We start from the raw sequence: 27,653 nt of genomic DNA, 5'->3' as shown, positions 1-27,653 counted from the left end.
TTTGCTGAGTTTATATTTAGATTGGTTAACTACAAGTTTACTATGTTTACTACAATGTAACTACTATGCACTTCTATATTTAGTTTAGTTTACTACGTGTACTACTATAACTACTGTGTACTCCTATATTTAGTGTACTACGTGTACTACTATAACTACTGATTATATTTCCATCGTCTCTTTATTGCTTTCAGCTCGTAGGGATGATTCTTGTTTGCTGCCTGTATCGAGGTCTGAAGGAGGAGTCATACTGAGCATCGCTGATGGCACAACTACAACAGCAAGAAGACAACAACAACACAACCACAACAACAACATATTTACCAGTATTTAGATATGCTTTCTCTCTGTCTCGGACGCTACATACAGTAGATATGTGGAATGAAAGTCTTTTTTTTTCAAAGACAAATTGAATCTATGTTGAAGTTTAGGTAAGGCAGGCAGCAGGAAACAGGCAGACAGGCAGGCAAAGAGGCAGGCAGGCAGACAGACAGGCAGGCAGTCAGACAGGCAGGCAAAGAGGCAGACAGGAAGGTTGCTGCAGACAGACAGACAGACAGACAGACAGACAGACAGACAGACAGACAGGCATGCTGTGGGACAGCAAGACAGACAGGAAGGAAAATAAGCTGTGGGACAGACAGCCAGACAGGAAGGAAGACAAGCTGTGGGATAGACAGCCAGACAGGAAGTAAGACAAGCTGTGGGATAGACAACCAGACAGGAAGGAAGACGAGCTGTGGGACGGCAGTGTTATAGAGTTGGATAGCGTCTAGCCTGTATTGTATGAGTTTCTATTCCATGTTTTATTTTCTCTTCCTGCCATAGTCTATTCTGCCTTGGATAGATGCTGGTCTATTCTGCCTTGGGTAGATGCTGGTCTATTCTGCCTTGGGTAGATGCTGGTCTATTCTGCCTTGGGTAGATGCTGGTCTATTCTGCCTTGGGTAGATGCTGGTGGATTTCGACATGTACAGAGCCTTCAGAAAGTACCGTGGTCATGCCCCTTGATTTATTCCACATTTTGTTGTGTTACAGCCTGAATTCAACATGGATGAAATAGATTTTCCTCATCAAACATCAACACAATACCACATCATGATAAACATGATAAACAAACATCAACACAATACCACATCATGATAAACATGATAAACAAACATCAACACAATACCACATCATGATAAACATGATAAACAAACATCAACACAATACCACATCATGATAAACAAACATCAACACAATACCACATAATGATAAACTGAAAACATGTTTTTGGAAATGTTGAAAAAAAATGTGTTGAAAATTAAATACAAAAATATTTAATTTACACAAGTATTCCCACACCTGAGTCAAGACTTTGTAGAAACAACTTTAGCAAGGCTTACGGTTGTGAGTCTTTCTGGGTGAGTCTCTAAGAGATTTCCACACCTGGATTGTGCAACATTTGCCCATTATTCTTTAAAAAATTCTTCAAGCTCTTTCAAATTATTTGTTCATCACGGCAAGACAACCATTTTCAGGTCTTAGATTTACAATCAGATGTTTAAGTCAAAACTGTAACTCGGCCACTCAGGAACATTCACTGTCTCCGTGTTAAGCAACTCCGGAGTAGGTTTGGACTTGTGTTTCAGGTTATTGTCCTGCTGAAAGGTGAATGAATCTCCCAGTGTCTGGTGGAAAACAGACTGAACCAGCTTTTCCTTTTGCCTGTGCTTCATTCCATGTGTTACTGAGAAACACTCCCCAGTCCTTGACTTATTTAAACTTTTTATGTTTTATTAATTTGTAAACATTTAAGAAACAATAATTCCACTTTGACATTATGGGGTATTGTGTGAGATTTTTTTTTTTGCAATTCAATCCATTTTATTTCAGTCTGTAACACAACAAAATATGGAAAAAGTCAAGGGGTGTGATTACTTTCGTGTATGTGACCCATGACCTTAGCTAAAACGGCGAGTTTTAGGCCTTAAATAGGATTATATTGAAGCTGTTTATGCAGAAGTTTAAATGAGTCTGTTACATTTGTTTATTTAGCATTACTTTTGTGCCTTATATTCAACACGCATGTATTTTCAGATTGTTATAAATCATCTTATTTGCATTGTTTAATCCTCACTTGCTACTGTACACATTACTTTTATTTTGAAATGCGTTCAGAGAGAGAAAACGTGTGTTGAACTGTCATTGGCTAGATGAAACGGAGGTCGTACTATCATTGGCTGGATTTCCAAACCAGTTCCTGTTTTAATTTTTATAATGGGTCATTAAGTTTTCCTGGCAGCAAGATATTATGCTGGCAGTACATGGCGGAATTCTTTTTTCAAAATAAGAGTCCTCCTACAAAGACATGCTAAACTTTGGGAATATCTTTTTTTTTTTTGTATTCTAGTACAGTACAACTGTTTTTTCACAGCATTTCAATCACATTTAATAAAATATATGGATAATCTGACACACTTTTTGTTTGTAACATTGATTTATTCATACCAACATTTCTCTAGAAAGTTTACACCCATACTGGCATGTTGAACGCTGTTGTTTAGGCTGTATGTAAAGAAATACACTTTTAATAAAATACAAATATGTGTAATTGGAATTACTCAAGAGTCTACAAAACTTAAATTGGTCTTTTCTGCTGGGTATAATACAGAGTGCTGGTGAGTTCTTACTCCACCCACTATATTCAATACACTGCTTGTGAAAAAAATATCCTATACATGTAACTGTGTAACTGTGTTGTAACTCCTCTATGTAACTGTGTTGTAACTCCTCTATGTAACTGTGTAACTGTGTTGTAACTCCTCTATGTAACTGTGTTGTATCTCCTCCAGGTCCATGGGTGTGGACACCAAGCCAGGGCCAATGCCAGGATGAGGATCAGGAAAGAAGGGGTTCTGTATGCTGGTGGTGAACACAAGGACAAGTCTGTAGATCCTAACAACAAGGCCTATCTACACAGGAAGCTGGACTCCAAACTCAAAGAAATGGACAAGTAGAAGAAGACCAAACCCAAAGAGAAAGAGGATTATTGACCTTTTTAAATACAATAGATAGTTTTATTTAAATCGATTACCGCTAAATTAGTTCAACCTGTTCGTCGGTATCTTCTATAAGTACACCATATAAGGGTATCTTCTATAAGTACACCATATAAGGGTATATTTTATAAGTACACCATATAAGGGTATCTTCTATAAGTACACCATATAAGGGTACCTTCTATAAGTATACAAAGTTTATTATAAACACGCATGGTCACAAATACACAAGATCAACTAGTTGGTTTGCTACTAAACATTTTCAGACCTCTGACCTTTATCAATGGCTATAATTATAATATGGTTGACTATTCATCTTTTGCACACTTGAGTACTGAATAGTGATGGTGATTACAAATGGCTGGTCAGGGGACAGATGGTGAGAGGACAGATGGTCAGGGGAGAGATGGTCATGGGACAGATGGTCAGGGGACAGACGGTCAGGGGACAGATGGTGAGGGGATAGATGGTCAGGGGACAGATGGTCAGGGGACAGATGGTCAGGGGACAGATGGTAAGGGGACGGGAGGTGTTATGGTAGTATAATCTGGTCCAGTACCTCTATAGATATAGTCAGGGGACAGATGGTAAGGGGACGGGAGGTGTTTCCCTCCTCATACATCCCAGGAGCAAAATAAGGAAAGATCCTCTCAGTGAACTTCTCTCTGAACATGTGTATCAGTGTTGAATCTACTGCGTTCAGAAACAGCACCTTCCCTCGGTCGTAGTCCAGCTCTATAGTGATTCTCCACGGCTTCCTCTCTCTCTTCACGTCCAGGCGCGTCCGCGGGGACGTCTGGGCCCAGTACGTCTCCCCGTTACACAACCCGATTACCCAGAATCCCTCAGCAGGGTTGAGGAAGATGGTGGACTTGCGTTTGATGGACTCTCGGGCGACTCCGATGTACCAGTCTCTGCTCTGGCCCACCTCTACGGTCCAGCTGTGTCTTCCGGAGGTGAAACCTGTCGCTCCCAGGACAGAGATACGGCTGGTAAGGCGCTCGGGGTTGTCTGGCAGGAGTCTCTTTTTGCTGTACCTCACCATGCTGAACTCCTTAGAGAAGCTGAGGTTGGACTGGGCTGTGTTGGGGTCCAGGGTTATGGGGACTGGAAGGAGGAGAAATATCTATTACTACAGAGTATGATAATTGGTAGAGCAGATGGACTGTGTTAATTGGTAGATCAGAAGGTGTGTGTTAATTGGTAGAGCAGACGGACTGTGTTAATTGGTAGATCAGAAGGTGTGTGTTAATTGGTAGAGCAGACGGACTGTGTTAATTGGTAGATCAGAAGGTGTGTGTTAATTGGTAGATCAGAAGGAATGTGTTAATTGGTAGAGCAGAAGGTGTGTGTTAATTGGTAGAGCAGAAGGACTGTGTTAATTGGTAGAGCAGAAGGACTGTGTTAATTGGTAGAGAGAAGGAATGTGTTAATTGGTGGAGCAGAAGGAATGTGTTAATTGGTAGATCAAAAGGTGTGTGTTAATTGGTAGAGCAGAAGGAATGTGTTAATTGGTAGAGCAGAAGGACTGTTAATTTGGTAGAGCAGACGGTGTGTGTTAATTGGTAGAGCAGAAGGACTGTGTTAATTGGTAGAGCAGAAGGAATGTGTTAATTGGTAGAGCAGAAGGAATGTGTTAATTGGTAGAGCAGCATACAGATATACAGACACAATGGGAATCCAAAAACATGTTTTGAATGTCTGACAGACTGCCTGACAGACTGCCTGACAGACTGCCTGACTGAATGTCTGACTGACTGATTGTCTGACTGATTGTCTGACTGAATTTCTGACTGACTGTCTGACTGACTGTCTGCCTGACTGTCTGCCTGCCTGCACCACTGAACTCTGTATCAACAGGTTGCACAAACACACATTTTGTTTATGTATAATGACATTTCCTCCACCTCATCAAAATGGTAGTCTGTCGCATGGGAGATCTGTTTCTGGATACCAAAACTATCTAAATGTTTTTTGGAATTTACACGAATAGCTGTGAGGAAAAAACCCAGTGTAGCTCACCCCATTGGACAATGTCTGCCATCTTCTTCCAGATTCCAAACTTGAGTGATTGCAGATGTTTGGCAGCGTCTATGAGGATTCCTCTGATACACTCTGGCTCTCCCAGGGGACCTTTGGTCCTGAAACACGGTGGATTTATCATCAATACGGTTTCGATAAAAAACAGAATGTAAACAATTGTTGACTTTATTTAGTAATGGCTGTTAGCAACAGTAGCTAAGGGATACCTAGTCCGTTGTTCAACTGAAATGTATTCAACTGAAATGTATTCAACTGAACAGTGGGTTAACTGTCTTGCTCAGGGGAACAGTGGGTTAACTGCCTTGCTCAGGGGAACAGTGGGTTAACTGCCTTGCTCAGGGGAACAGTGGGTTAACTGCCTAGCTCAGGGGAACAGTGGGTTAACTGCCTTGTTCAGGGGAACAGTGGGTTAACTGCCTAGCTCAGGGGAACAGTGGGTTAACTGCCTTGCTCAGGGGAACAGTGGGTTAACTGCCTAGCTCAGGGGAACAGTGGGTTAACTGCCTTGCTCAGGGGAACAGTGGGTTAACTGCCTAGCTCAGGGGAACAGTGGGTTAACTGCCTTGCTCAGGGGAACAGTGGGTTAACTGCCTAGCTCAGGGGAACAGTGGGTTAACTGCCTTGTTCAGGGGAACAGTGGGTTAACTGCCTTGTTCAGGGGAACAGTGGGTTAACTGCCTAGCTCAGGGGAACAGTGGGTTAACTGCCTTGCTCAGGGGAACAGTGGGTTAACTGCCTAGCTCAGGGGAACAGTGGGTTAACTGCCTTGTTCAGGGGAACAGTGGGTTAACTGCCTAGCTCAGGGGAACAGTGGGTTAACTGCCTTGCTCAGGGGAACAGTGGGTTAACTGCCTAGCTCAGGGGAACAGTGGGTTAACTGCCTTGCTCAGGGGAACAGTGGGTTTACTGCCTAGCTCAGGGGAACAGTGGGTTAACTGCCTTGCTCAGGGGAACAGTGGGTTAACTGCCTTGTTCAGGGGAACAGTGGGTTAACTGCCTTGTTCATGGGAACAGTGGGTTAACTGTCTTGTTCAGGGGAACAGTGGGTTAACTGCCTTGTTCAGGGGAACAGTGGGTTAACTGCCTAGCTCAGGGGAACAGTGGGTTAACTGCCTAGCTCAGGGGAACAGTGGGTTAACTGCCTTGCTCAGGGGAACAGTGGGTTAACTGCCTTGTTCAGGGGAACAGTGGGTTTACTGCCTTGTTCAGGGGAACAGTGGGTTAACTGCCTTGCTCAGGGGAACAGTGGGTTAACTGCCTTGTTCAGGGGAACAGTGGGTTAACTGCCTTGTTCAGGGGAACAGTGGGTTAACTGCCTAGCTCAGGGGAACAGTGGGTTAACTGCCTTGCTCAGGGGAACAGTGGGTTTACTGCCTAGCTCAGGGGAACAGTGGGTTAACTGCCTTGCTCAGGGGAACAGTGGGTTAACTGCCTTGTTCAGGGGAACAGTGGGTTAACTGCCTTGTTCATGGGAACAGTGGGTTAACTGTCTTGTTCAGGGGAACAGTGGGTTAACTGCCTTGTTCAGGGGAACAGTGGGTTAACTGCCTAGCTCAGGGGAACAGTGGGTTAACTGCCTAGCTCAGGGGAACAGTGGGTTAACTGCCTTGCTCAGGGGAACAGTGGGTTAACTGCCTTGTTCAGGGGAACAGTGGGTTTACTGCCTTGTTCAGGGGAACAGTGGGTTAACTGCCTTGCTCAGGGGAACAGTGGGTTAACTGCCTTGTTCAGGGGAACAGTGGGTTAACTGCCTTGTTCAGGGGAACAGTGGGTTAACTGTCTTGTTCAGGGGAACAGTGGGTTAACTGCCTTGTTCAGGGGAACAGTGGGTTAACTGCCTAGCTCAGGGGAACAGTGGGTTAACTGCCTTGCTCAGGGGAACAGTGGGTTTACTGCCTTGTTCAGGGGAACAGTGGGTTAACTGCCTTGTTCAGGGGAACAGTGGGTTAACTGTCTTGTTCAGGGGAACAGTGGGTTAACTGCCTTGCTCAGGAGAACAGTGGGTTTACTGCCTAGCTCAGGGGAACAGTGGGTTTACTGCCTAGCTCAGGGGAACAGTGGGTTAACTGCTCAGGGATTCGATTCAGCAACCTTCCGGTTACTGGCCCATCGCTTTAACCACTAGGCTACATAGTAGGAGGTAGTAGTAGTAGGTAGTAATACCTGTACACCGGACTCGCCACTTTGTCGCGGACATTCTGTTTTCGACTCTCTCTCTCTCTCTCTCTCTCTCTCTCTCTCTCTCTCTCTCTCTCTCTCTCTCTCTCTCTCTCTGTCTCTCTCTCTCTCTCTCTCTCTCTCTCTCTCTCTCTCTCTCTGTCTCTCTCTCTCTCTCTCTCTCTCTCTCTCTCTCTCTGTCTCTCTCTCTCTCTCTGTCTCTCTCTCTCTCTCTCTCTCTCTCTCTCTCTCTCTCTCTCTCTCTCTCTGTCTCTCTCTGTGATTATTATTAGTAGTTAGTAATAGTAGGTAGTAATAGTAGTAAAATGAGTTAGTGGTAGTAGTAAAATGTGTTATTAATAAGAGGTAGTAATATTTTTTGTTTATAATAGGTAGTAATAATAAGTAGTAGTAGTATGTGGTTATAGTAGGTAGTAATAGTAGTTAGTAATAGTATGTAGTATTAGTAGTAATATTAGTTAGTAAAAGTAGTAACATGAGTTATTAATAGTAGGTAGTATTAGTATGTGGTTATAGTAGGTAGTAATAGTAGTATATAGTAATTGTAGGTAGGAATAGTATTATATAGTGATTGTAGGTAGGAATAGTATTATATAGTACTTGTAGGTAGTAATAGTATTATATAGTAATTGTAGGTAGGAATAGTATTATATAGTGATTGTAGGTAGGAATAGTATTATATAGTACTTGTAGGTAGTAATAGTATTATATAGTAATTGTAGGTAGGAATAGTATTATATAGTAATTGTAGGTAGTAATAGTATTATATAGTACTTGTAGGTAGGAATAGTATTATATAGTAATTGTAGGTAGGAATAGTATTATATAGTAATTGTAGGTAGGAATAGTATTATATAGTAATTGTAGGTAGTAATAGTATTATATAGTAATTGTAGGTAGGAATAGTATTATATAGTAATTGTAGGTAGTAATAGTATTATATAGTAATTGTAGGTAGGAATAGTATTATATAGTAATTGTAGGTAGGAATAGTAGGTGGCAATAATAATTAGAAATAGTAGGTAGTGATATTAGGTAGCAATAGTAGAGTGTAGTCATAGTAGCAGTAGGTAGTGGTAGTAGGTAGTAATAGTAGGCAGTATGTGGTTATAGTAGGTACTATTAGTAGGCAGTAGTAGTAGTAGTATGTGGTTACAGTATGTAGTATTAGTAGAGTGTAGTCAGTAGGTCGTAATAATAAGTAGTAGTAGTAGTAGTATGTGGTTATATAGGTAGTAATAGTAGTAGTAGTATGTGGTTATAGTAGGTAGTAATAGTAGTAGTATGTGGTTATAGTAGGTAGTAATAGTAGTAGTAGTATGTGGTTATAGTAGGTAGTAATAGTAGTAGTATGTGGTTATAGTAGGTAGTAATAGTAGTAGTAGTATGTGGTTATAGTAGGTAGTAATAGTAGTAGTAGTATGTGGTTACAGTAGGTAGTAATAGTAGTAGTAGTATGTGGTTATAGTAGGTAGTAATAGTAGTAGTAGTATGTGGTTATAGTAGGTAGTAATAGTAGTAGTAGTATGTGGTTATAGTAGGTAGTAATAGTAGTAGTAGTATGTGGTTATAGTAGGTAGTAATAGTAGTAGTAGTATGTGGTTATAGTAGGTAGTAATAGTAGTAGTAGTATGTGGTTATAGTAGGTAGTAATAGTAGTAGTAGTATGTGGTTATAGTAGGTAGTAATAGTAGTAGTAGTATGTGGTTATAGTAGGTAGTAATAGTAGTAGTAGTATGTGGTTATAGTAGGTAGTAATAGTAGTAGTAGTGTGTGGTTATAGTAGGTAGTAATAGTAGTAGTAGTATGTGGTTATAGTAGGTAGTAATAGTAGTAGTAGTAGTATGTGGTTATAGTAGGTAGTAATAGTAGTAGTAGTATGTGGTTATAGTAGGTAGTAATAGTAGTAGTAGTATGTGGTTATAGTAGGTAGTAATAGTAGTAGTAGTATGTGGTTATAGTAGGTAGTAATAGTAGTAGTAGTATGTGGTTATAGTAGGTAGTAATAGTAGTAGTAGTATGTGGTTGCAGTAGGTAGTAATAGTAGGTAGTAGTAATATGTAGTAATAGTTGTAATTGTGTCTTGTAATAGTAAATAATGATAGGTAATAATAACAGGTGGTAGTAGTAGGTAGTAATAGTCGTTAGTACTAATAGGTAGTAATGATAGGTAATAGTAGGTAGTAATGATAGGTAATAGTAGGTAGTAATGATAGGTAATAGTAGGTAGTAATGATAGGTAATAGTAGGTAGTGATAGTAGGTGGGGGTAGTAGTAGTAGTAGTAGTAGTAGTAGAAGTAGTAATAGTAGTTAGTAGTAGTAGGGATTATTACTAATATTTGGGTAGTAATAGTGGGTAGTAATAGCAGGTAGTAGTAATATTAGGTAGTAGTAGTAGCAATATTAGGTTGTTGTGGTAATGTTAGGAGGTTGTAGTAATAGTAGGTAGAGGTAGTAGTAGTAGTAGTAGTATTAATACTAGCTAATAATAGTGGTAATAGTAGGTAGTAGTATTAGTAGTACTATAAGGTAGGTAGTAATAAGGTAGTAATAATAATTAGGTAGTAATAATAAGTGGTGCTAGTATTAATGGCAGGCGGTAATGGTAGTAATAGTAGGTGGTAAAAGTAGTAATGATAGGTAGTAGTAGTAGTAGTAGTAGTAGTAACATTAAGTAGTAATAGCAGCCAGTAGTATTAGTATTGATACTAGCTAATAATAGTAGTAATAGTAGGGCGTAATTGTAGGTAGTAGCAGTAGTAGTAGTAGTTGTAATATCAGGTAGTAATGTTTGGTAGTAATGTCCGGTAGTAATAATGAGCGCTAGTAGTAATGGTAGTCAGTAATAGTAGTAATAATAATTGGTAATAGTAGTAATTGTAGGTTGTAGTAGAAGGTAGTAGTAGTAATATATAGTAATGGTAAGTAGTAATAGTAGTAATAGTAACGTGTAATAGTAAGTAATACCAGTAGGTAATAGTAATTTTAGGTAGTAATAGTATGTAATAATATTAGGCAGTAATAGTACTATGAAGAATTAGCAGGTGTTATTAATAACAAGTAGTTACAGTAGGTAGTAATAGTTGGTAGTAGTAGTATTTAGTAATGGTAAGTAGTAATAGCAGTAATAGTAATAGTAACTTGTAATAGTATTTATTAACAGTAGGTAATAATAAAATGTGGTAATTGTAGGTAGTAATAGTAGGTAGAAATATTAGAAATAGTAGGCCGTAATAGTAGGTAGTACTAGTAAGTAGGAATAATAGGTAGTAGTTGTAGTAATAGTTGGTTTTAATAGTAGGTAGTAGTAGTAGCAGTAGAATTAGTAATCATAGTTAGTAGTAGTAGTAGGGAGTTGTAGTAGGTAGTAATATTAGGTAGTAATAGTAGTAACATTAGGTAGTAATATTAGGTAGTAATATTAGGTAGTACTATTAGGTAGTAATAGTAGTAATATTAGGTAGTAATATTAGGTAGTAATAGTAGTGATATTAGGTAGTAATAGTAGGTAGTAATAGTAGATAGTACTAGGTAGTTAGTAGGTAGTAACATTATGTATTAATAGTAGGTTGTGATATTATGTAGTAGTTAGTGGTAGTAGTAATTGTTAGTAGTAGTTAGTAGTGGTAGTAGTAGTTGTTAGTAGTAGTAGTAGTTAGTAGTTAGTAGTAGTGGTAGTGGTAGTAGTAGTTGTTGTTAGTAGCAGTAGTTAGTAGTAGTAGTTAGTAGTGGTAGTAGTTGGTAGTGGTAGTAGTAGTTGTTGTTAGTAGCAGTAGTTAGTAGTAGTAGTTAGTAGTGGTAGTAGTTGGTAGTGGTAGTAGTAGTTGTTAGTAGCAGTAGTTAGTAGTAGTAGTTAGTAGTGGTAGTAGTTGGTAGTGGTAGTGGTAGTCTTTAGTAGTAGTAGTAGTAGTAGTAGTTCGTAGTGGTAGTAGCTGGTAGTGGAAGTAGTAGTTGTCTGTAGTAGTAGTAGCAGTAGTAGTAGTAGTCAGTAGTAGTAGTTGGTAGTGGTATTAGTAGTAGTTAGTTGTAGTTAGTTGTAGTAGTGGTAGTAGTAGTAGTGGTAGTAGTAGTAGTGGTAGTAGTAGTAGTAGTAGGTAGTGGTAGTAGTAGTGGTAGTAGTATTAGTAGTAGTTAGTAGTAGTAGTAGTAGTAGTGGTAGTAGTAGTAGTTGGTAGTCGTAGTAGTAGTAGTAGTTAGTAGTAGTAGTAGTTAGTCAATAGTAGTTAGTCAGTAGTAGTAGTAGTTGTTGGTAGTTAGAAGTAGTGGTAGTAGTAGTAGTTGGTAGTCGTAGTAGTAGTAGTGGTAGTAGTAGTAGTAGGTAGTGGTAGTAGTAGTGGTAGTAGTATTAGTAGTAGTTAGTAGTAGTACGTGTTGGTAGTTGTAGTAATTAGTAGTAGTAGTAGTAGTAGTAGTGGGTAGTCTTAGTAGTAGTAGTAGTTGTTGGTAGTAGTTAGTAGTAGTAGTAGTAGTTAGTCAGTAGTAGTTGTATTAATTGTAGTAGTTGGTTGTCTTAGTAGAAGTAGTTGTTGGTAGTAGTTAGTGGTAGTTAGTCAGTAGTAGTTAGTAGTAGTAGTTAGAAGTAGTAGTAGTTGTTGGTAGTAGTTAGTGGTAGTTAGTTAGTAGTAGTTGGTAGTAGTAGTTAGTAGTAGTAGTAGTTGGTAGTTAGTCAGTAGTAGTAATTGTAGTGGTTGGTAGTTGTAATAGTTAGTAGTAGTAGTAGTTGGTAGTTAGTCAGTAGTAGTAATTGTAGTAGTTGGTAGTCGTAATAGTTAGTAGTAGTAGTAGTTGGTAGTTAGTCAGTAGTAGTAATTGTAGTGGTTGGTAGTTGTAATAGTTAGTAGTAGTAGTAGTTGGTAGTTAGTCAGTAGTAGTAATTGTAGTAGTTGGTAGTCGTAATAGTTAGTAGTAGTAGTAGTTGGTAGTCGTAATAGTTAGTAATTGTAGTAGTTGGTAGTCGTAATAGTTAGTAGTAGTAGTAGTTGGTAGTCGTAATAGTTAGTAATTGTAGTAGTTGGTAGTCGTAATAGTTAGTAGTAGTAGTAGTTGGTAGTCGTAATAGTTAGTAGTAGTAGTAGTTGGTAGTCGTAATAGTTAGTAGTAGTAGTAGTTGGTAGTCGTAATAGTTAGTAATTGTAGTAGTTGGTAGTCGTAATAGTTAGTAGTAGTAGTTAGTTGGTAGTCGTAATAGTTAGTAATTGTAGTAGTTGGTAGTCGTAATAGTTAGTAGTAGTAGTAGTTGGTAGTTAGTCAGTAGTAGTAATTGTAGTAGTTGGTAGTCGTAATAGTTAGTAGTAGTAGTAGTTGGTAGTCGTAATAGTTAGTAGTAGTAGTAGTTGGTAGTCGTAATAGTTAGTAGTAGTAGTAGTTGGTAGTCGTAATAGTTAGTAGTAGTAGTAGTTGGTAGTCGTAATAGTTAGTAGTAGTAGTAGTTGGTAGTCGTAATAGTTAGTAATTGTAGTAGTTGGTAGTCGTAATAGTTAGTAGTAGTAGTAGTTGGTAGTCGTAATAGTTAGTAGTAGTAGTAGTTGGTAGTCGTAATAGTTAGTAGTAGTAGTAGTTGGTAGTCGTAATAGTTAGTAGTAGTAGTAGTTGGTAGTCGTAATAGTTAGTAGTAGTAGTAGTTGGTAGTCGTAATAGTTAGTAGTAGTAGTAGTTGGTAGTCGTAATAGTTAGTAGTAGTAGTAGTTGGTAGTCGTAATAGTTAGTAGTAGTAGTAGTTGGTAGTCGTAATAGTTAGTAGTAGTAGTAGTTGGTAGTCGTAATAGTTAGTAGTAGTAGTAGTTGGTAGTCGTAATAGTTAGTAGTAGTAGTAGTTGGTAGTCGTAATAGTTAGTAATTGTAGTAGTTGGTAGTCGTAATAGTTAGTAGTAGTAGTAGTTGGTAGTCGTAATAGTTAGTAGTAGTAGTAGTTGGTAGTCGTAATAGTTAGTAGTAGTAGTAGTTGGTAGTCGTAATAGTTAGTAGTAGTAGTAGTTGGTAGTCGTAATAGTTAGTAGTAGTAGTAGTTGGTAGTCGTAATAGTTAGTAGTAGTAGTAGTTGGTAGTCGTAATAGTTAGTAGTAGTAGTAGTTGGTAGTCGTAATAGTTAGTAGTAGTAGTAGTTGGTAGTCGTAATAGTTAGTAGTAGTAGTAGTTGGTAGTCGTAATAGTTAGTAGTAGTAGTAGTTGGTAGTCGTAATAGTTAGTAGTAGTAGTAGTTGGTAGTTAGTCAGTAGTAGTAATTGTAGTAGTTGGTAGTCGTAATAGTTAGTAGTAGTAGTAGTTGGTAGTCGTAATAGTTAGTAGTAGTAGTAGTTAGTAGTCGTAATAGTTAGTAGTAGTAGTAGTTGGTAGTCGTAATAGTTAGTAGTAGTAGTAGTTGGTAGTCGTAATAGTTAGTAGTAGTAGTAGTTGGTAGTTAGTCAGTAGTAGTAATTGTAGTAGTTGGTAGTCGTAATAGTTAGTAGTAGTAGTAGTTGGTAGTCGTAATAGTTAGTAGTAGTAGTAGTAGTTGGTAGTCGTAATAGTTAGTAGTAGTAGTAGTTGGTAGTCGTAATAGTTAGTAGTAGTAGAAGTTGGTAGTCGTAATAGTTAGTAGTAGTAGTAGTTGGTAGTCGTAATAGTTAGTAGTAGTAGTTGTTGGTAGTAGTTAGTGGTAGTTAGTCAGTAGTAGTTGGTAGTAGTAGTTAGTAGTAGTAGTAGTTGGTAGTTAGTCAGTAGTAGTAATTGTAGTAGTTGGTAGTCGTAATAGTTAGTAGTAGTAGTAGTTGGTAGTCGTAATAGTTAGTAATTGTAGTAGTTGGTAGTCGTAATAGTTAGTAGTAGTAGTAGTTGGTAGTCGTAATAGTTAGTAGTAGTAGTAGTTGGTAGTCGTAATAGTTAGTAGTAGTAGTAGTTGGTAGTCGTAATAGTTAGTAATTGTAGTAGTTGGTAGTCGTAATAGTTAGTAGTAGTAGTAGTTGGTAGTCGTAATAGTTAGTAATTGTAGTAGTTGGTAGTCGTAATAGTTAGTAGTAGTAGTAGTTGGTAGTCGTAATAGTTAGTAGTAGTAGTAGTTGGTAGTCGTAATAGTTAGTAGTAGTAGTAGTTGGTAGTCGTAATAGTTAGTAGTAGTAGTAGTTGGTAGTCGTAATAGTTAGTAGTAGTAGTAGTTGGTAGTCGTAATAGTTAGTAGTAGTAGTTGGTAGTCGTAATAGTTAGTAGTAGTAGTAGTTGGTAGTCGTAATAGTTAGTAGTAGTAGTAGTTGGTAGTCGTAATAGTTAGTAGTAGTAGTAGTTGGTAGTCGTAATAGTTAGTAGTAGTAGTAGTTGGTAGTCGTAATAGTTAGTAGTAGTAGTAGTTGGTAGTCGTAATAGTTAGTAGTAGTAGTAGTTGGTAGTAATAGTTAGTAGTAGTAGTAGTTGGTAGTCGTAATAGTTAGTAGTAGTAGTAGTCGTAATAGTTAGTAGTAGTAGTAGTTGGTAGTCGTAATAGTTAGTAGTAGTAGTAGTTGGTAGTAATAGTTAGTAGTAGTAGTAGTTGGTAGTCGTAATAGTTAGTAGTAGTAGTAGTTGGTAGTCGTAATAGTTAGTAGTAGTAGTAGTTGGTAGTCGTAATAGTTAGTAGTAGTAGTAGTTGGTAGTCGTAATAGTTAGTAGTAGTAGTAGTTGGTAGTCGTAATAGTTAGTAGTAGTAGTAGTTGGTAGTCGTAATAGTTAGTAGTAGTAGTAGTTGGTAGTCGTAATAGTTAGTAGTAGTAGTAGTTGGTAGTAATAGTTAGTAGTAGTAGTAGTTGGTAGTCGTAATAGTTAGTAGTAGTAGTAGTTGGTAGTCGTAATAGTTAGTAGTAGTAGTAGTTGGTAGTCGTAATAGTTAGTAGTAGTAGTAGTTGGTAGTAATAGTTAGTAGTAGTAGTAGTTGGTAGTCGTAATAGTTAGTAGTAGTAGTAGTTGGTAGTCGTAATAGTTAGTAGTAGTAGTAGTTGGTAGTCGTAATAGTTAGTAGTAGTAGTAGTTGGTAGTCGTAATAGTTAGTAGTAGTAGTAGTTGGTAGTAATAGTTAGTAGTAGTAGTAGTTGGTAGTCGTAATAGTTAGTAGTAGTAGTAGTTGGTAGTCGTAATAGTTAGTAGTAGTAGTAGTTGGTAGTCGTAATAGTTAGTAGTAGTAGTAGTTGGTAGTCGTAATAGTTAGTAGTAGTAGTAGTTGGTAGTCGTAATAGTTAGTAGTAGTAGTAGTTGGTAGTCGTAATAGTTAGTAGTAGTAGTAGTTGGTAGTCGTAATAGTTAGTAGTAGTAGTTGGTAGTCGTAATAGTTAGTAGTAGTAGTAGTTGGTAGTAATAGTTAGTAGTAGTAGTAGTTGGTAGTCGTAATAGTTAGTAGTAGTAGTAGTTGGTAGTCGTAATAGTTAGTAGTAGTAGTTGGTAGTCGTAATAGTTAGTAGTAGTAGTAGTTGGTAGTAATAGTTAGTAGTAGTAGTAGTTGGTAGTCGTAATAGTTAGTAGTAGTAGTAGTTGGTAGTCGTAATAGTTAGTAGTAGTAGTTGGTAGTCGTAATAGTTAGTAGTAGTAGTAGTTGGTAGTAATAGTTAGTAGTAGTAGTAGTTGGTAGTCGTAATAGTTAGTAGTAGTAGTTGGTAGTCGTAATAGTTAGTAGTAGTAGTAGTTGGTAGTAATAGTTAGTAGTAGTAGTAGTTGGTAGTCGTAATAGTTAGTAGTAGTAGTAGTTGGTAGTAGTAGTTAGTAGTAGTAGTAGTTGGTAGTAATAGTTAGTAGTAGTAGTAGTTGGTAGTCGTAATAGTTAGTAGTAGTAGTAGTTGGTAGTCGTAATAGTTAGTAGTAGTAGTAGTTGGTAGTAGTAGTTAGTAGTAGTAGTAGTTGGTAGTCGTAATAGTTAGTAGTAGTAGTAGTAGTTGGTAGTCGTAATAGTTAGTAGTAGTAGTAGTTGGTAGTCGTAATAGTTAGTAGTAGTAGTAGTTGGTAGTAATAGTTAGTAGTAGTAGTAGTTGGTAGTCGTAATAGTTAGTAGTAGTAGTAGTTGGTAGTCGTAATAGTTAGTAGTAGTAGTAGTTGGTAGTCGTAATAGTTAGTAGTAGTAGTAGTAGTTGGTAGTCGTAATAGTTAGTAGTAGTAGTAGTTGGTAGTCGTAATAGTTAGTAGTAGTAGTAGTTGGTAGTCGTAATAGTTAGTAGTAGTAGTAGTTGGTAGTAATAGTTAGTAGTAGTAGTAGTTGGTAGTTAGTCAGTAGTAGTAGTAGTAGTAGTTGGTAGTCGTAATAGTTAGTAGTAGTAGTAGTTGGTAGTCGTAATAGTTAGTAGTAGTAGTAGTTGGTAGTAATAGTTAGTAGTAGTAGTAGTTGGTAGTTAGTCAGTAGTAGTAATTGTAGTAGTTGGTAGTCGTAATAGTTAGTAGTAGTAGTAGTTGGTAGTCGTAATAGTTAGTAGTAGTAGTAGTTGGTAGTCGTAATAGTTAGTAGTAGTAGTAGTTGGTAGTCGTAATAGTTAGTAGTAGTAGTAGTAGTTGGTAGTCGTAATAGTTAGTAGTAGTAGTAGTTGGTAGTCGTAATAGTTAGTAGTAGTAGTAGTTGGTAGTTAGTCAGTAGTAGTAATTGTAGTAGTTGGTAGTCGTAATAGTTAGTAGTAGTAGTAGTTGGTAGTCGTAATAGTTAGTAGTAGTAGTAGTTAGTAGTCGTAATAGTTAGTAGTAGTAGTAGTTGGTAGTCGTAATAGTTAGTAGTAGTAGTAGTTGGTAGTCGTAATAGTTAGTAGTAGTAGTAGTTGGTAGTTAGTCAGTAGTAGTAATTGTAGTAGTTGGTAGTCGTAATAGTTAGTAGTAGTAGTAGTTGGTAGTCGTAATAGTTAGTAGTAGTAGTAGTAGTTGGTAGTCGTAATAGTTAGTAGTAGTAGTAGTTGGTAGTCGTAATAGTTAGTAGTAGTAGTAGTTGGTAGTCGTAATAGTTAGTAGTAGTAGTAGTTGGTAGTCGTAATAGTTAGTAGTAGTAGTTGTTGGTAGTAGTTAGTGGTAGTTAGTCAGTAGTAGTTGGTAGTAGTAGTTAGTAGTAGTAGTAGTTGGTAGTTAGTCAGTAGTAGTAATTGTAGTAGTTGGTAGTCGTAATAGTTAGTAGTAGTAGTAGTTGGTAGTCGTAATAGTTAGTAATTGTAGTAGTTGGTAGTCGTAATAGTTAGTAGTAGTAGTAGTTGGTAGTCGTAATAGTTAGTAGTAGTAGTAGTTGGTAGTCGTAATAGTTAGTAGTAGTAGTAGTTGGTAGTCGTAATAGTTAGTAATTGTAGTAGTTGGTAGTCGTAATAGTTAGTAGTAGTAGTAGTTGGTAGTCGTAATAGTTAGTAATTGTAGTAGTTGGTAGTCGTAATAGTTAGTAGTAGTAGTAGTTGGTAGTCGTAATAGTTAGTAGTAGTAGTAGTTGGTAGTCGTAATAGTTAGTAGTAGTAGTAGTTGGTAGTCGTAATAGTTAGTAGTAGTAGTAGTTGGTAGTCGTAATAGTTAGTAGTAGTAGTAGTTGGTAGTCGTAATAGTTAGTAGTAGTAGTTGGTAGTCGTAATAGTTAGTAGTAGTAGTAGTTGGTAGTCGTAATAGTTAGTAGTAGTAGTAGTTGGTAGTCGTAATAGTTAGTAGTAGTAGTAGTTGGTAGTCGTAATAGTTAGTAGTAGTAGTAGTTGGTAGTCGTAATAGTTAGTAGTAGTAGTAGTTGGTAGTCGTAATAGTTAGTAGTAGTAGTAGTTGGTAGTAATAGTTAGTAGTAGTAGTAGTTGGTAGTCGTAATAGTTAGTAGTAGTAGTAGTCGTAATAGTTAGTAGTAGTAGTAGTTGGTAGTCGTAATAGTTAGTAGTAGTAGTAGTTGGTAGTAATAGTTAGTAGTAGTAGTAGTTGGTAGTCGTAATAGTTAGTAGTAGTAGTAGTTGGTAGTCGTAATAGTTAGTAGTAGTAGTAGTTGGTAGTCGTAATAGTTAGTAGTAGTAGTAGTTGGTAGTCGTAATAGTTAGTAGTAGTAGTAGTTGGTAGTCGTAATAGTTAGTAGTAGTAGTAGTTGGTAGTCGTAATAGTTAGTAGTAGTAGTAGTTGGTAGTCGTAATAGTTAGTAGTAGTAGTAGTTGGTAGTAATAGTTAGTAGTAGTAGTAGTTGGTAGTCGTAATAGTTAGTAGTAGTAGTAGTTGGTAGTCGTAATAGTTAGTAGTAGTAGTAGTTGGTAGTCGTAATAGTTAGTAGTAGTAGTAGTTGGTAGTAATAGTTAGTAGTAGTAGTAGTTGGTAGTCGTAATAGTTAGTAGTAGTAGTAGTTGGTAGTCGTAATAGTTAGTAGTAGTAGTAGTTGGTAGTCGTAATAGTTAGTAGTAGTAGTAGTTGGTAGTCGTAATAGTTAGTAGTAGTAGTAGTTGGTAGTAATAGTTAGTAGTAGTAGTAGTTGGTAGTCGTAATAGTTAGTAGTAGTAGTAGTTGGTAGTCGTAATAGTTAGTAGTAGTAGTAGTTGGTAGTCGTAATAGTTAGTAGTAGTAGTAGTTGGTAGTCGTAATAGTTAGTAGTAGTAGTAGTTGGTAGTCGTAATAGTTAGTAGTAGTAGTAGTTGGTAGTCGTAATAGTTAGTAGTAGTAGTAGTTGGTAGTCGTAATAGTTAGTAGTAGTAGTTGGTAGTCGTAATAGTTAGTAGTAGTAGTAGTTGGTAGTAATAGTTAGTAGTAGTAGTAGTTGGTAGTCGTAATAGTTAGTAGTAGTAGTAGTTGGTAGTCGTAATAGTTAGTAGTAGTAGTTGGTAGTCGTAATAGTTAGTAGTAGTAGTAGTTGGTAGTAATAGTTAGTAGTAGTAGTAGTTGGTAGTCGTAATAGTTAGTAGTAGTAGTAGTTGGTAGTCGTAATAGTTAGTAGTAGTAGTTGGTAGTCGTAATAGTTAGTAGTAGTAGTAGTTGGTAGTAATAGTTAGTAGTAGTAGTAGTTGGTAGTCGTAATAGTTAGTAGTAGTAGTTGGTAGTCGTAATAGTTAGTAGTAGTAGTAGTTGGTAGTAATAGTTAGTAGTAGTAGTAGTTGGTAGTCGTAATAGTTAGTAGTAGTAGTAGTTGGTAGTAGTAGTTAGTAGTAGTAGTAGTTGGTAGTAATAGTTAGTAGTAGTAGTAGTTGGTAGTCGTAATAGTTAGTAGTAGTAGTAGTTGGTAGTCGTAATAGTTAGTAGTAGTAGTAGTTGGTAGTAGTAGTTAGTAGTAGTAGTAGTTGGTAGTAATAGTTAGTAGTAGTAGTAGTTGGTAGTCGTAATAGTTAGTAGTAGTAGTAGTTGGTAGTAATAGTTAGTAGTAGTAGTAGTTGGTAGTCGTAATAGTTAGTAGTAGTAGTAGTTGGTAGTCGTAATAGTTAGTAGTAGTAGTAGTAGTTGGTAGTCGTAATAGTTAGTAGTAGTAGTAGTTGGTAGTCGTAATAGTTAGTAGTAGTAGTAGTTGGTAGTAATAGTTAGTAGTAGTAGTAGTTGGTAGTCGTAATAGTTAGTAGTAGTAGTAGTTGGTAGTCGTAATAGTTAGTAGTAGTAGTAGTTGGTAGTCGTAATAGTTAGTAGTAGTAGTAGTAGTTGGTAGTCGTAATAGTTAGTAGTAGTTGTAGTTGGTAGTCGTAATAGTTAGTAGTAGTAGTAGTTGGTAGTCGTAATAGTTAGTAGTAGTAGTAGTTGGTAGTAATAGTTAGTAGTAGTAGTAGTTGGTAGTTAGTCAGTAGTAGTAGTAGTAGTAGTTGGTAGTCGTAATAGTTAGTAGTAGTAGTAGTTGGTAGTCGTAATAGTTAGTAGTAGTAGTAGTTGGTAGTAATAGTTAGTAGTAGTAGTAGTTGGTAGTTAGTCAGTAGTAGTAATTGTAGTAGTTGGTAGTCGTAATAGTTAGTAGTAGTAGTAGTTGGTAGTCGTAATAGTTAGTAGTAGTAGTAGTTGGTAGTCGTAATAGTTAGTAGTAGTAGTAGTAGTTGGTAGTCGTAATAGTTAGTAGTAGTAGTAGTTGGTAGTCGTAATAGTTAGTAGTAGTAGTAGTTGGTAGTTAGTCAGTAGTAGTAGTAGTAGTAGTTGGTAGTCGTAATAGTTAGTAGTAGTAGTAGTTGGTAGTCGTAATAGTTAGTAGTAGTAGTAGTTGGTAGTCGTAATAGTTAGTAGTAGTAGTAGTTGGTAGTAATAGTTAGTAGTAGTAGTAGTTGGTAGTTAGTCAGTAGTAGTAATTGTAGTAGTTGGTAGTCGTAATAGTTAGTAGTAGTAGTAGTTGGTAGTCGTAATAGTTAGTAGTAGTAGTAGTTGGTAGTCGTAATAGTTAGTAGTAGTAGTAGTTGGTAGTCGTAATAGTTAGTAGTAGTAGTAGTAGTTGGTAGTCGTAATAGTTAGTAGTAGTAGTAGTTGGTAGTCGTAATAGTTAGTAGTAGTAGTAGTTGGTAGTAATAGTTAGTAGTAGTAGTAGTTGGTAGTAATAGTTAGTAGTAGCCGTTCATACCTTCTGTTTGTCTTCTTGTAGTCCTAAAGAAGTAGAGCAAAACAATGTGATGTTATTGATTTTATTTGATTTTATTAGGATCTCTCTCAGAGTCCTTAAACAATAAAATACCATTTATAATACAAACACACTTTCACATATAACACACTATTACAAACATACATAATACACTAGCATAATGACCCAATAAATACTACATCTAAAAAAATATTGATTGAATAGATTTATATTAATAATAAATACCTTTATTTACAGGCCGGCAGGTAGCCTAGTGGTTAGAGTGTAGAGGTGGCAGGTAGTCTAGTGGTTAGAGTGTAGAGGTGGTAGGGTGGCCTAGTGGTTAGAGTGTAGAGGTGGCAGGTAGCCTAGTGGTTAGAGTGTAGAGGTGGCAGGTAGTCTAGTGGTTAGAGTGTAGAGGTGGCAGGGTGGCCTAGTGGTTAGAGTGTAGAGGTGGCAGGTAGTCTAGTGGTTAGAGTGTAGAGGTGGCAGGGTAGCCTAGTGGTTAGAGTGTAGAGGTGGCAGGGTGGCCTAGTGGTTAGAGTATAGAGGCGGCAGGTAGCCTAGTGGTTAGAGTGTAGAGGAGGCAGGTAGCCTAGTGGTTAGAGTGTAGAGGTGGCAGGTAGTCTAGTGGTTAGAGTGTAGAGGTGGCAGGTAGTCTAGTGGTTAGAGTGTAGAGGTGGCAGGTAGTCTAGTGGTTAGAGTGTAGAGGTGGTAGGGTGGCCTAGTGGTTAGAGTGTAGAGGTGGCAGGGTGGCCTAGTGGTTAGAGTGTAGAGGTGGCAGGTAGTCTAGTGGTTAGAGTGTAGAGGTGGCAGGGTGGCCTAGTGGTTAGAGTGTAGAGGTGGCAGGTAGCCTAGTGGTTAGAGTGTAGAGGTGGCAGGTAGCCTAGTGGTTAGAGTGTAGAGGTGACAGGGTAGCCTAGTGGTTAGAGTGTAGAGGCGGCAGGTAGCCTAGTGGTTAGAGTGTAGAGGTGGCAGGGTGGCCTAGTGGTTAGAGTGTAGAGGTGGCAGGTAGTCTAGTGGTTAGAGTGTAGAGGTGGCAGGGTAGCCTAGTGGTTAGAGTGTAGAGGTGGCAGGGTGGCCTAGTGGTTAGAGTATAGAGGCGGCAGGTAGCCTAGTGGTTAGAGTGTAGAGGAGGCAGGTAGCCTAGTGGTTAGAGTGTAGAGGAGGCAGGTAGCCTAGTGGTTAGAGTGTAGAGGAGGCAGGTAGCCTAGTGGTTAGAGTGTAGAGGAGGCAGGTAGCCTAGTGGTTAGAGTGTAGAGGAGGCAGGTAGCCTAGTGGTTAGAGTGTAGAGGTGGCAGGTAGCCTAGTGGTTAGAGTGTAGAGGTGGCAGGTAGTCTAGTGGTTAGAGTGTAGGGGCGGCAGGTAGCCTAGTGGTTAGAGTGTAGAGGTGGCAGGGTGGCCTAGTGGTTAGAGTGTAGAGGTGGCAGGTAGTCTAGTGGTTAGAGTGTAGAGGTGGCAGGGTAGCCTAGTGGTTAGAGTGTAGAGGTGGCAGGGTGGCCTAGTGGTTAGAGTGTAGAGGAGGCAGGTAGCCTAGTGGTTAGAGTGTAGAGGTGGCAGGGTGGCCTAGTGGTTAGAGTGTAGAGGAGGCAGGTAGCCTAGTGGTTAGAGTGTAGAGGTGGCAGGTAGCCTAGTGGTTAGAGTGTAGAGGTGGCAGGGTGGCCTAGTGGTTAGAGTGTAGAGGAGGCAGGTAGCCTAGTGGTTAGAGTGTAGAGGTGGCAGGTAGCCTAGTGGTTAGAGTGTAGAGGTGGCAGGTAGCCTAGTGGTTAGAGTGTAGAGGTGGCAGGTAGCCTAGTGGTTAGAGTGTAGAGGCGGCAGGTAGCCTAGTGGTTAGAGTGTAGAGGTGGCAGGTAGCCTAGTGGTTAGAGTGTAGAGGCGGCAGGTAGCCTAGTGGTTAGAGTGTAGAGGTGGCAGGTAGCCTAGTGGTTAGAGTGTAGAGGTGGCAGGTAGCCTAGTGGTTAGAGTGTAGAGGTGGTAGGTAGCCTATTGGTTAGAGTGTAGAGGTGGCAGGTAGCCTAGTGGTTAGAGTGTAGAGGTGGCAGGTAGCCTAGTGGTTAGAGTGTAGAGGTGGTAGGTAGCCTATTGGTTAGAGTGTAGAGGTGGCAGGTAGCCTAGTGGTTAGAGTGTAGAGGTGGCAGGTAGCCTAGTGGTTAGAGTGTAGAGGTGGCAGGTAGCCTAGTGGTTAGAGTGTAGAGGTGGCAGGTAGCCTAGTGGTTAGAGTGTAGAGGCGGCAGGTAGCCTAGTGGTTAGAGTGTAGAGGTGGCAGGTAGCCTAGTGGTTAGAGTGTAGAGGTGGCAGGTAGCCTAGTGGTTAGAGTGTAGAGGTGGCAGGTAGCCTAGTGGTTAGAGTGTAGAGGTGGTAGGTAGCCTATTGGTTAGAGTGTAGAGGTGGCAGGTAGCCTAGTGGTTAGAGTGTAGAGGTGGCAGGTAGCCTAGTGGTTAGAGTGTAGAGGTGGTAGGTAGCCTATTGGTTAGAGTGTAGAGGAGGCAGGTAGCCTAGTGGTTAGAGTGTAGAGGTGGCAGGTAGCCTAGTGGTTAGAGTGTAGAGGAGGCAGGTAGTCTAGTGGTTAGAGTGTAGAGGCGGCAGGTAGCCTAGTGGTTAGAGTGTAGAGGTGGCAGGTAGCCTAGTGGTTAGAGTGTAGAGGTGGCAGGTAGCCTAGTGGTTAGAGTGTAGAGGTGGCAGGTAGCCTAGTGGTTAGAGTGTAGAGGTGGCAGGTAGTCTAGTGGTTAGAGTGTAGAGGCGGCAGGGTAGCCTAGTGGTTAGAGTGTAGAGGTGGCAGGTAGCCTAGTGGTTAGAGTGTAGAGGAGGCAGGTAGCCTAGTGGTTAGAGTGTAGGGGCAGCAGGTAGCCTAGTGGTTAGAGTGTATAGGTGGCAGGTAGTCTAGTGGTTAGAGTGTAGAGATGGCAGGTAGCCTAGTGGTTAGAGTGTAGAGGTGGCAGGTAGTCTAGTGGTTAGAGTGTAGAGGCGGCAGGTAGTCTAGTGGTTAGTTTGTAGAGGTGGCAGGTAGCCTAGTGGTTAGAGTGTAGAGGTGGCAGGTAGTCTAGTGGTTAGAGTGTAGAAGTGGCAGGTAGCCTAGTGGTTAGAGTGTAGAGGAGGCAGGTAGTCTAGTGGTTAGTTTGTAGAGGTGGCAGTGGTTAGAGTGTCGGACTAGTAACCTGAAAGGTCGTTAGATCGAATCCCTGAGCTGACGAGGTAAAAATCTGTCATAATCTTAATTTAAAATGTGGAATACATATGTCAGGCAGTCTGTATGAATTTATCATTTAATCTATTAATTTATTTTGGATGAGATACCTGTAAAAACTTCACATCATCCGCTCGTATAGACTTCTCTACTTGGCTGATGGTGTCTGTGAGTGCAGCGATCCTCTCCTTGATGTACTCCAACTTCATACACATCACCTGAGTTTTGTTCTCCTCTTCCTCCCTCAACTTGGCCACTCTGTTCTTCTCCTCCTCCCTCAAGAACTGGTGGAACCTCTCAAACTCCTCCTTCATCTGTCGCTCCGTCTGGTCCGCCTGTCTCTACAGTTAATCAGATGGATCGATAGTGTATGTATTTAGCTCACTAACTAATCAGATTGATCGATAGTGTATGTATTTAGCTCACTGACTAATCAGATGGATCGATAGTGTATGTATTTAGCTCACTAACTAATCAGATGGATCGATAGTGTATGTTTTTAGCTCACTAACTAATTAGAAGCACATACTGAAGTAATCAATCTTCAGTTTTCAGTTTCCTGAAAACGCAAGTCATTTATTAATTACCTTTAAGTAATTTTTGGTTTCTTCCCAATCCTCTTTAGTCTTGTTGAGTAATTTCAGGTGTTTCTGCAATGAATCAAGCTTGGCTGAGACCTCTATCTGAAATAATTATAAAAACAAAAAACATTGATCCAAAACTCTTGATCATAACACACACACACACACACACACACACACACACACACACACACACACACACACACACACACACACACACACACACACACACACACACACACACACACACACACACACACACACACACACACACACAATCAAAAGATTGTGAATTCTGCTAATCTGCTATTTTGTGTTTATTTTTGAAACACAAACAAACTTTTTTTGTGCATAATGTCTCCGGCATCATTTCTTATGACCGAAAACAGTTTTTTGAGTGAACAGCAATTTACTAACATCGATTTGGATGAAGATTTCTACTGAGTCTTTCCGTGTGATTTTGATTTAAGACTTTCAAACAGGTTAACATTCACATGGCCTCAAGACCAGATGGATTAACCAGGACGTGTACTCAGAGCAGGCGCTGATCAGTTGGAAAGTGTCTTCACTGACATTTTCATCCTGTCCCTGACCCAATCGGTAGTACCTGAATGTGTCAAGCAGACCACCATAGTCCCTGTGTCCCAAGAACGCCAAGGTAATCTGTCTAAATGACTATCGCCCCCGTAGCACTCACGTCTGTAGCCATGAAGTGCTTTGAAAAGCTGGTCATGACTCACATCAACACCATTATCCCAGAAACCCTTAGACCCACTCCAATTTGCATACCGCACCAACAGATCCACAGATGATGATATCTCTATTGCACTCCACACTGCCCTTTCCCACCTGGACAAAAGGATCTACGTGAGAAGGCTTTTCATTGACTACAGCTCAGCGTTCAACACCATAGTTCCGTCCAAGCTCATCACTAAGCTAAGGACACTGGGACTAAACACCTCACTCTGCATCTGGATCCTGGACTTCCTGACGGGCCGTCCACAGGAGGTAAGGGTACGCAACAACACATCCGCCACGCTGATCCTCAACACAGGGGTTGCCTCAGGGGTGCGTGTTCAGTCCCCTCTTGTACTCTCTGTTCACCCACGATTGCTTGGCCACGCACGACTACAACGCCATGATTAAGTTTGCTGACAACATAATGAGCCGTCCTCCCCTCAGCAGCCTCCACTGATAGACACACACACACACACACACACACACACACACACACACACACACACACACACACACACACACACACACACACACACACACACACCAGTCTAAATTGCTGTGTAATAGTTCAGACTTCCCAGCTCACCTTTTTCTCCAGAGCAGCCTCCTCTACAGGGCAACACACATGTACTTTGTGTTGGTTAGAAAGCTGACAGACGACACAAATGGGCTCCTCATCGTTGTGACAGAACAGTTTCATCTTCTCGTTGTGAAGACGACACCACTCCTCCTCTGGGCTCTCCTCTCCCCTGGTCGTCCTCTGCTTTGTAAACATGTCGGCTGCTATCTTTAGGGCCAGGTTGATAGGAGGCCTCTCTGAGCTCGACGTGGTCAGACACACGGGGCATTGCCTGCCTCCCTTCCATTCCCACAGCTTCTGTAAACACTCCTTACAGGAGTTATGGCCACATTTCAGCAGGACGGGAAGGCTGAATACCTCACAACACACAGGACAAAGCAGGTCCTCCTTGGAGAGTGAAGCTTGACTTGTTGGTTTTGCAGTCATTTGATTCTATATTCTGTTCCTGCAACCTTACTACCATAGAATACAGAGATTATATTCTAGATTCTGTTCCTGCAACCTTACTACCATAGAATACAGAGATTATATTCTAGATTCTGTTCCTGCAACCTTACTACCATAGAATACAGAGATTATATTCTAGATTCTGTTCCTGCAACCTTACTACCATAGAATACAGAGATTATATTCTAGATTCTGTTCCTGCAACTTTACTACCCTAGAATACAGAGATTATATTCTAGATTCTGTTCCTGCAACCTCACCTCTCTAACTGCAAACTGTTTTGTGATCTCAGTGTTGGTGGTGTAAACCTTTGTCAATGCGGACAGACTAGCTGGACTTGTTTTAGTTAAAGTTCAGAGAAAATTATTGCGTGTAAAGTATCACTTCCTCATTGCTAAATTCAATTGGTCTTTACCGTAACTTACTGTCAGGTGGAACAGACACTGCCTGGACTGGAGTGAGTCATGACATGACATTTACAGTATGACCATATTTGTGTTGTTCTTCCTGAATACCTGTCTGTAGATGGACCTGTTTTAGACAGCTTGTAGCTTAAAGGAGTTGATAATGTAGAGAAATCACTGTGGGCAATACATCTTGAGGACATTGTTTTTATTTGATGATAGAAAGTATGCAGTACATGCAGTATGTAGATTTAGTATGTAGTACATGTAGTATGAAGATGTAGTATGTAGATGTAGTATGTAGTATATAGATGTAGTATGTAGTATGTAGATGTAGTATGCAGTACATGTAGTATATAGATGTAGTATGTAGATGTAGTATATAGATGTAGTATGTAGTATGTAGATGTAGTATGCAGTATGTAGTATGTAGATGTAGTATGTAGTATGTAGTATGTAGATGTAGTATGTAGATGTAGTATGTAGTATGTAGATGTAGTATGCAGTATGTAGTATGTAGATGTAGTATGCAGTACATGTAGTATATAGATGTAGTATGTAGTATGTAGATGTAGTACATGTAGTATGTAGTATGTAGTATGTAGTACATGTAGATGTAGTATGTAGATGTAGTATGTAGATGTAGTATGTAGTATATAGATGTAGTATGCAGTATATAGATGTAGTATGCAGTACATGTAGTATATAGATGTAGTATGTAGTATGTAGATGTAGTACATGTAGTATGTAGTATGTAGTATGTAGTACATGTAGATGTAGTATGTAGATGTAGTATGTAGATGTAGTATGCAGTATATAGATGTAGTATGTAGATGTAGTATGTAGATGTAGTATGTAGATGTAGTATGCAGTATATAGATGTAGTATGTAGATGTAGTATGTAGTACATGTAGTATGTAGATGTAGTATGTAGATGTAGTATATAGATGTAGTATGTAGATGTAGTATGCAGTATATAGATGTAGTATATAGATGTAGTATGTAGATGTAGTATGTAGTATGTAGATGTAGTATGCAG

The 27,653-nt window shown here is 39.1% G+C and overlaps 2 protein-coding genes across 5 annotated transcripts in view; one reads left to right on the top strand and one right to left on the bottom strand.

Annotated features, from left to right (window-relative positions):
• The window catches only part of LOC110522692 (CD151 antigen), a 31,830-nt gene extending 29,224 nt beyond the window's left edge, over positions 1-2,606 (top strand). For all 3 annotated transcript variants that reach the window (XM_036968937.2, XM_090230925.1, XM_036968935.2), the window contains one exon: positions 195-2,606. In XM_036968937.2, coding sequence (XP_036824832.2) covers positions 195-254 — 60 coding nt within the window. In that variant the 3' untranslated portion in view covers positions 255-2,606. The remainder of the gene's footprint in view (positions 1-194) is intronic.
• On the bottom strand, positions 2,464-26,534 carry LOC118945791 (E3 ubiquitin-protein ligase TRIM39-like). Of its 2 annotated transcripts, none has more exons than XM_090230921.1 (6): positions 25,770-26,534; positions 24,452-24,547; positions 23,975-24,205; positions 20,684-20,706; positions 5,067-5,185; positions 2,464-4,151 (listed from the first exon to the last, which is right to left on the bottom strand). In XM_090230921.1, exons 1-6 carry the CDS (start codon positions 26,187-26,189, stop codon positions 3,577-3,579), a joined length of 1,464 nt encoding a protein of 487 aa, XP_090087047.1. In that variant the 5' UTR covers positions 26,190-26,534; the 3' UTR covers positions 2,464-3,576. The 2 variants fall into 2 exon arrangements, with proteins under 2 accessions (XP_090087047.1, XP_090087048.1); XM_090230922.1 differs by having other exon boundaries at positions 24,083-24,205; positions 25,770-26,492.
• Positions 26,535-27,653: the final 1,119 nt, after the last annotated feature.

Source organism: Oncorhynchus mykiss, chromosome 4, assembly GCF_057628025.1.
Source record: "Oncorhynchus mykiss isolate SJ-2025 chromosome 4, ASM5762802v1, whole genome shotgun sequence".
Lineage (NCBI taxonomy): Eukaryota > Metazoa > Chordata > Actinopteri > Salmoniformes > Salmonidae > Oncorhynchus > Oncorhynchus mykiss.
This window is presented reverse-complemented; position numbering and strand designations above follow the sequence as displayed.

Coding starts and splice junctions, on each gene's coding strand:
- LOC118945791 (XM_090230921.1), bottom strand. CDS start 26,189: ATGACTGCAAAACCAACAAGTCAAGCTTCACTCTCCAAGGAGGACCTG. Junction 5,186..20,683: donor TACAAGAAGACAAACAGAAG/GTATGAACGGCT, acceptor ACCGTGTTTCAG/GACCAAAGGTCCCCTGGGAG. Junction 4,152..5,066: donor GGCAGACATTGTCCAATGGG/GTGAGCTACACT, acceptor TCCTCCTTCCAG/TCCCCATAACCCTGGACCCC.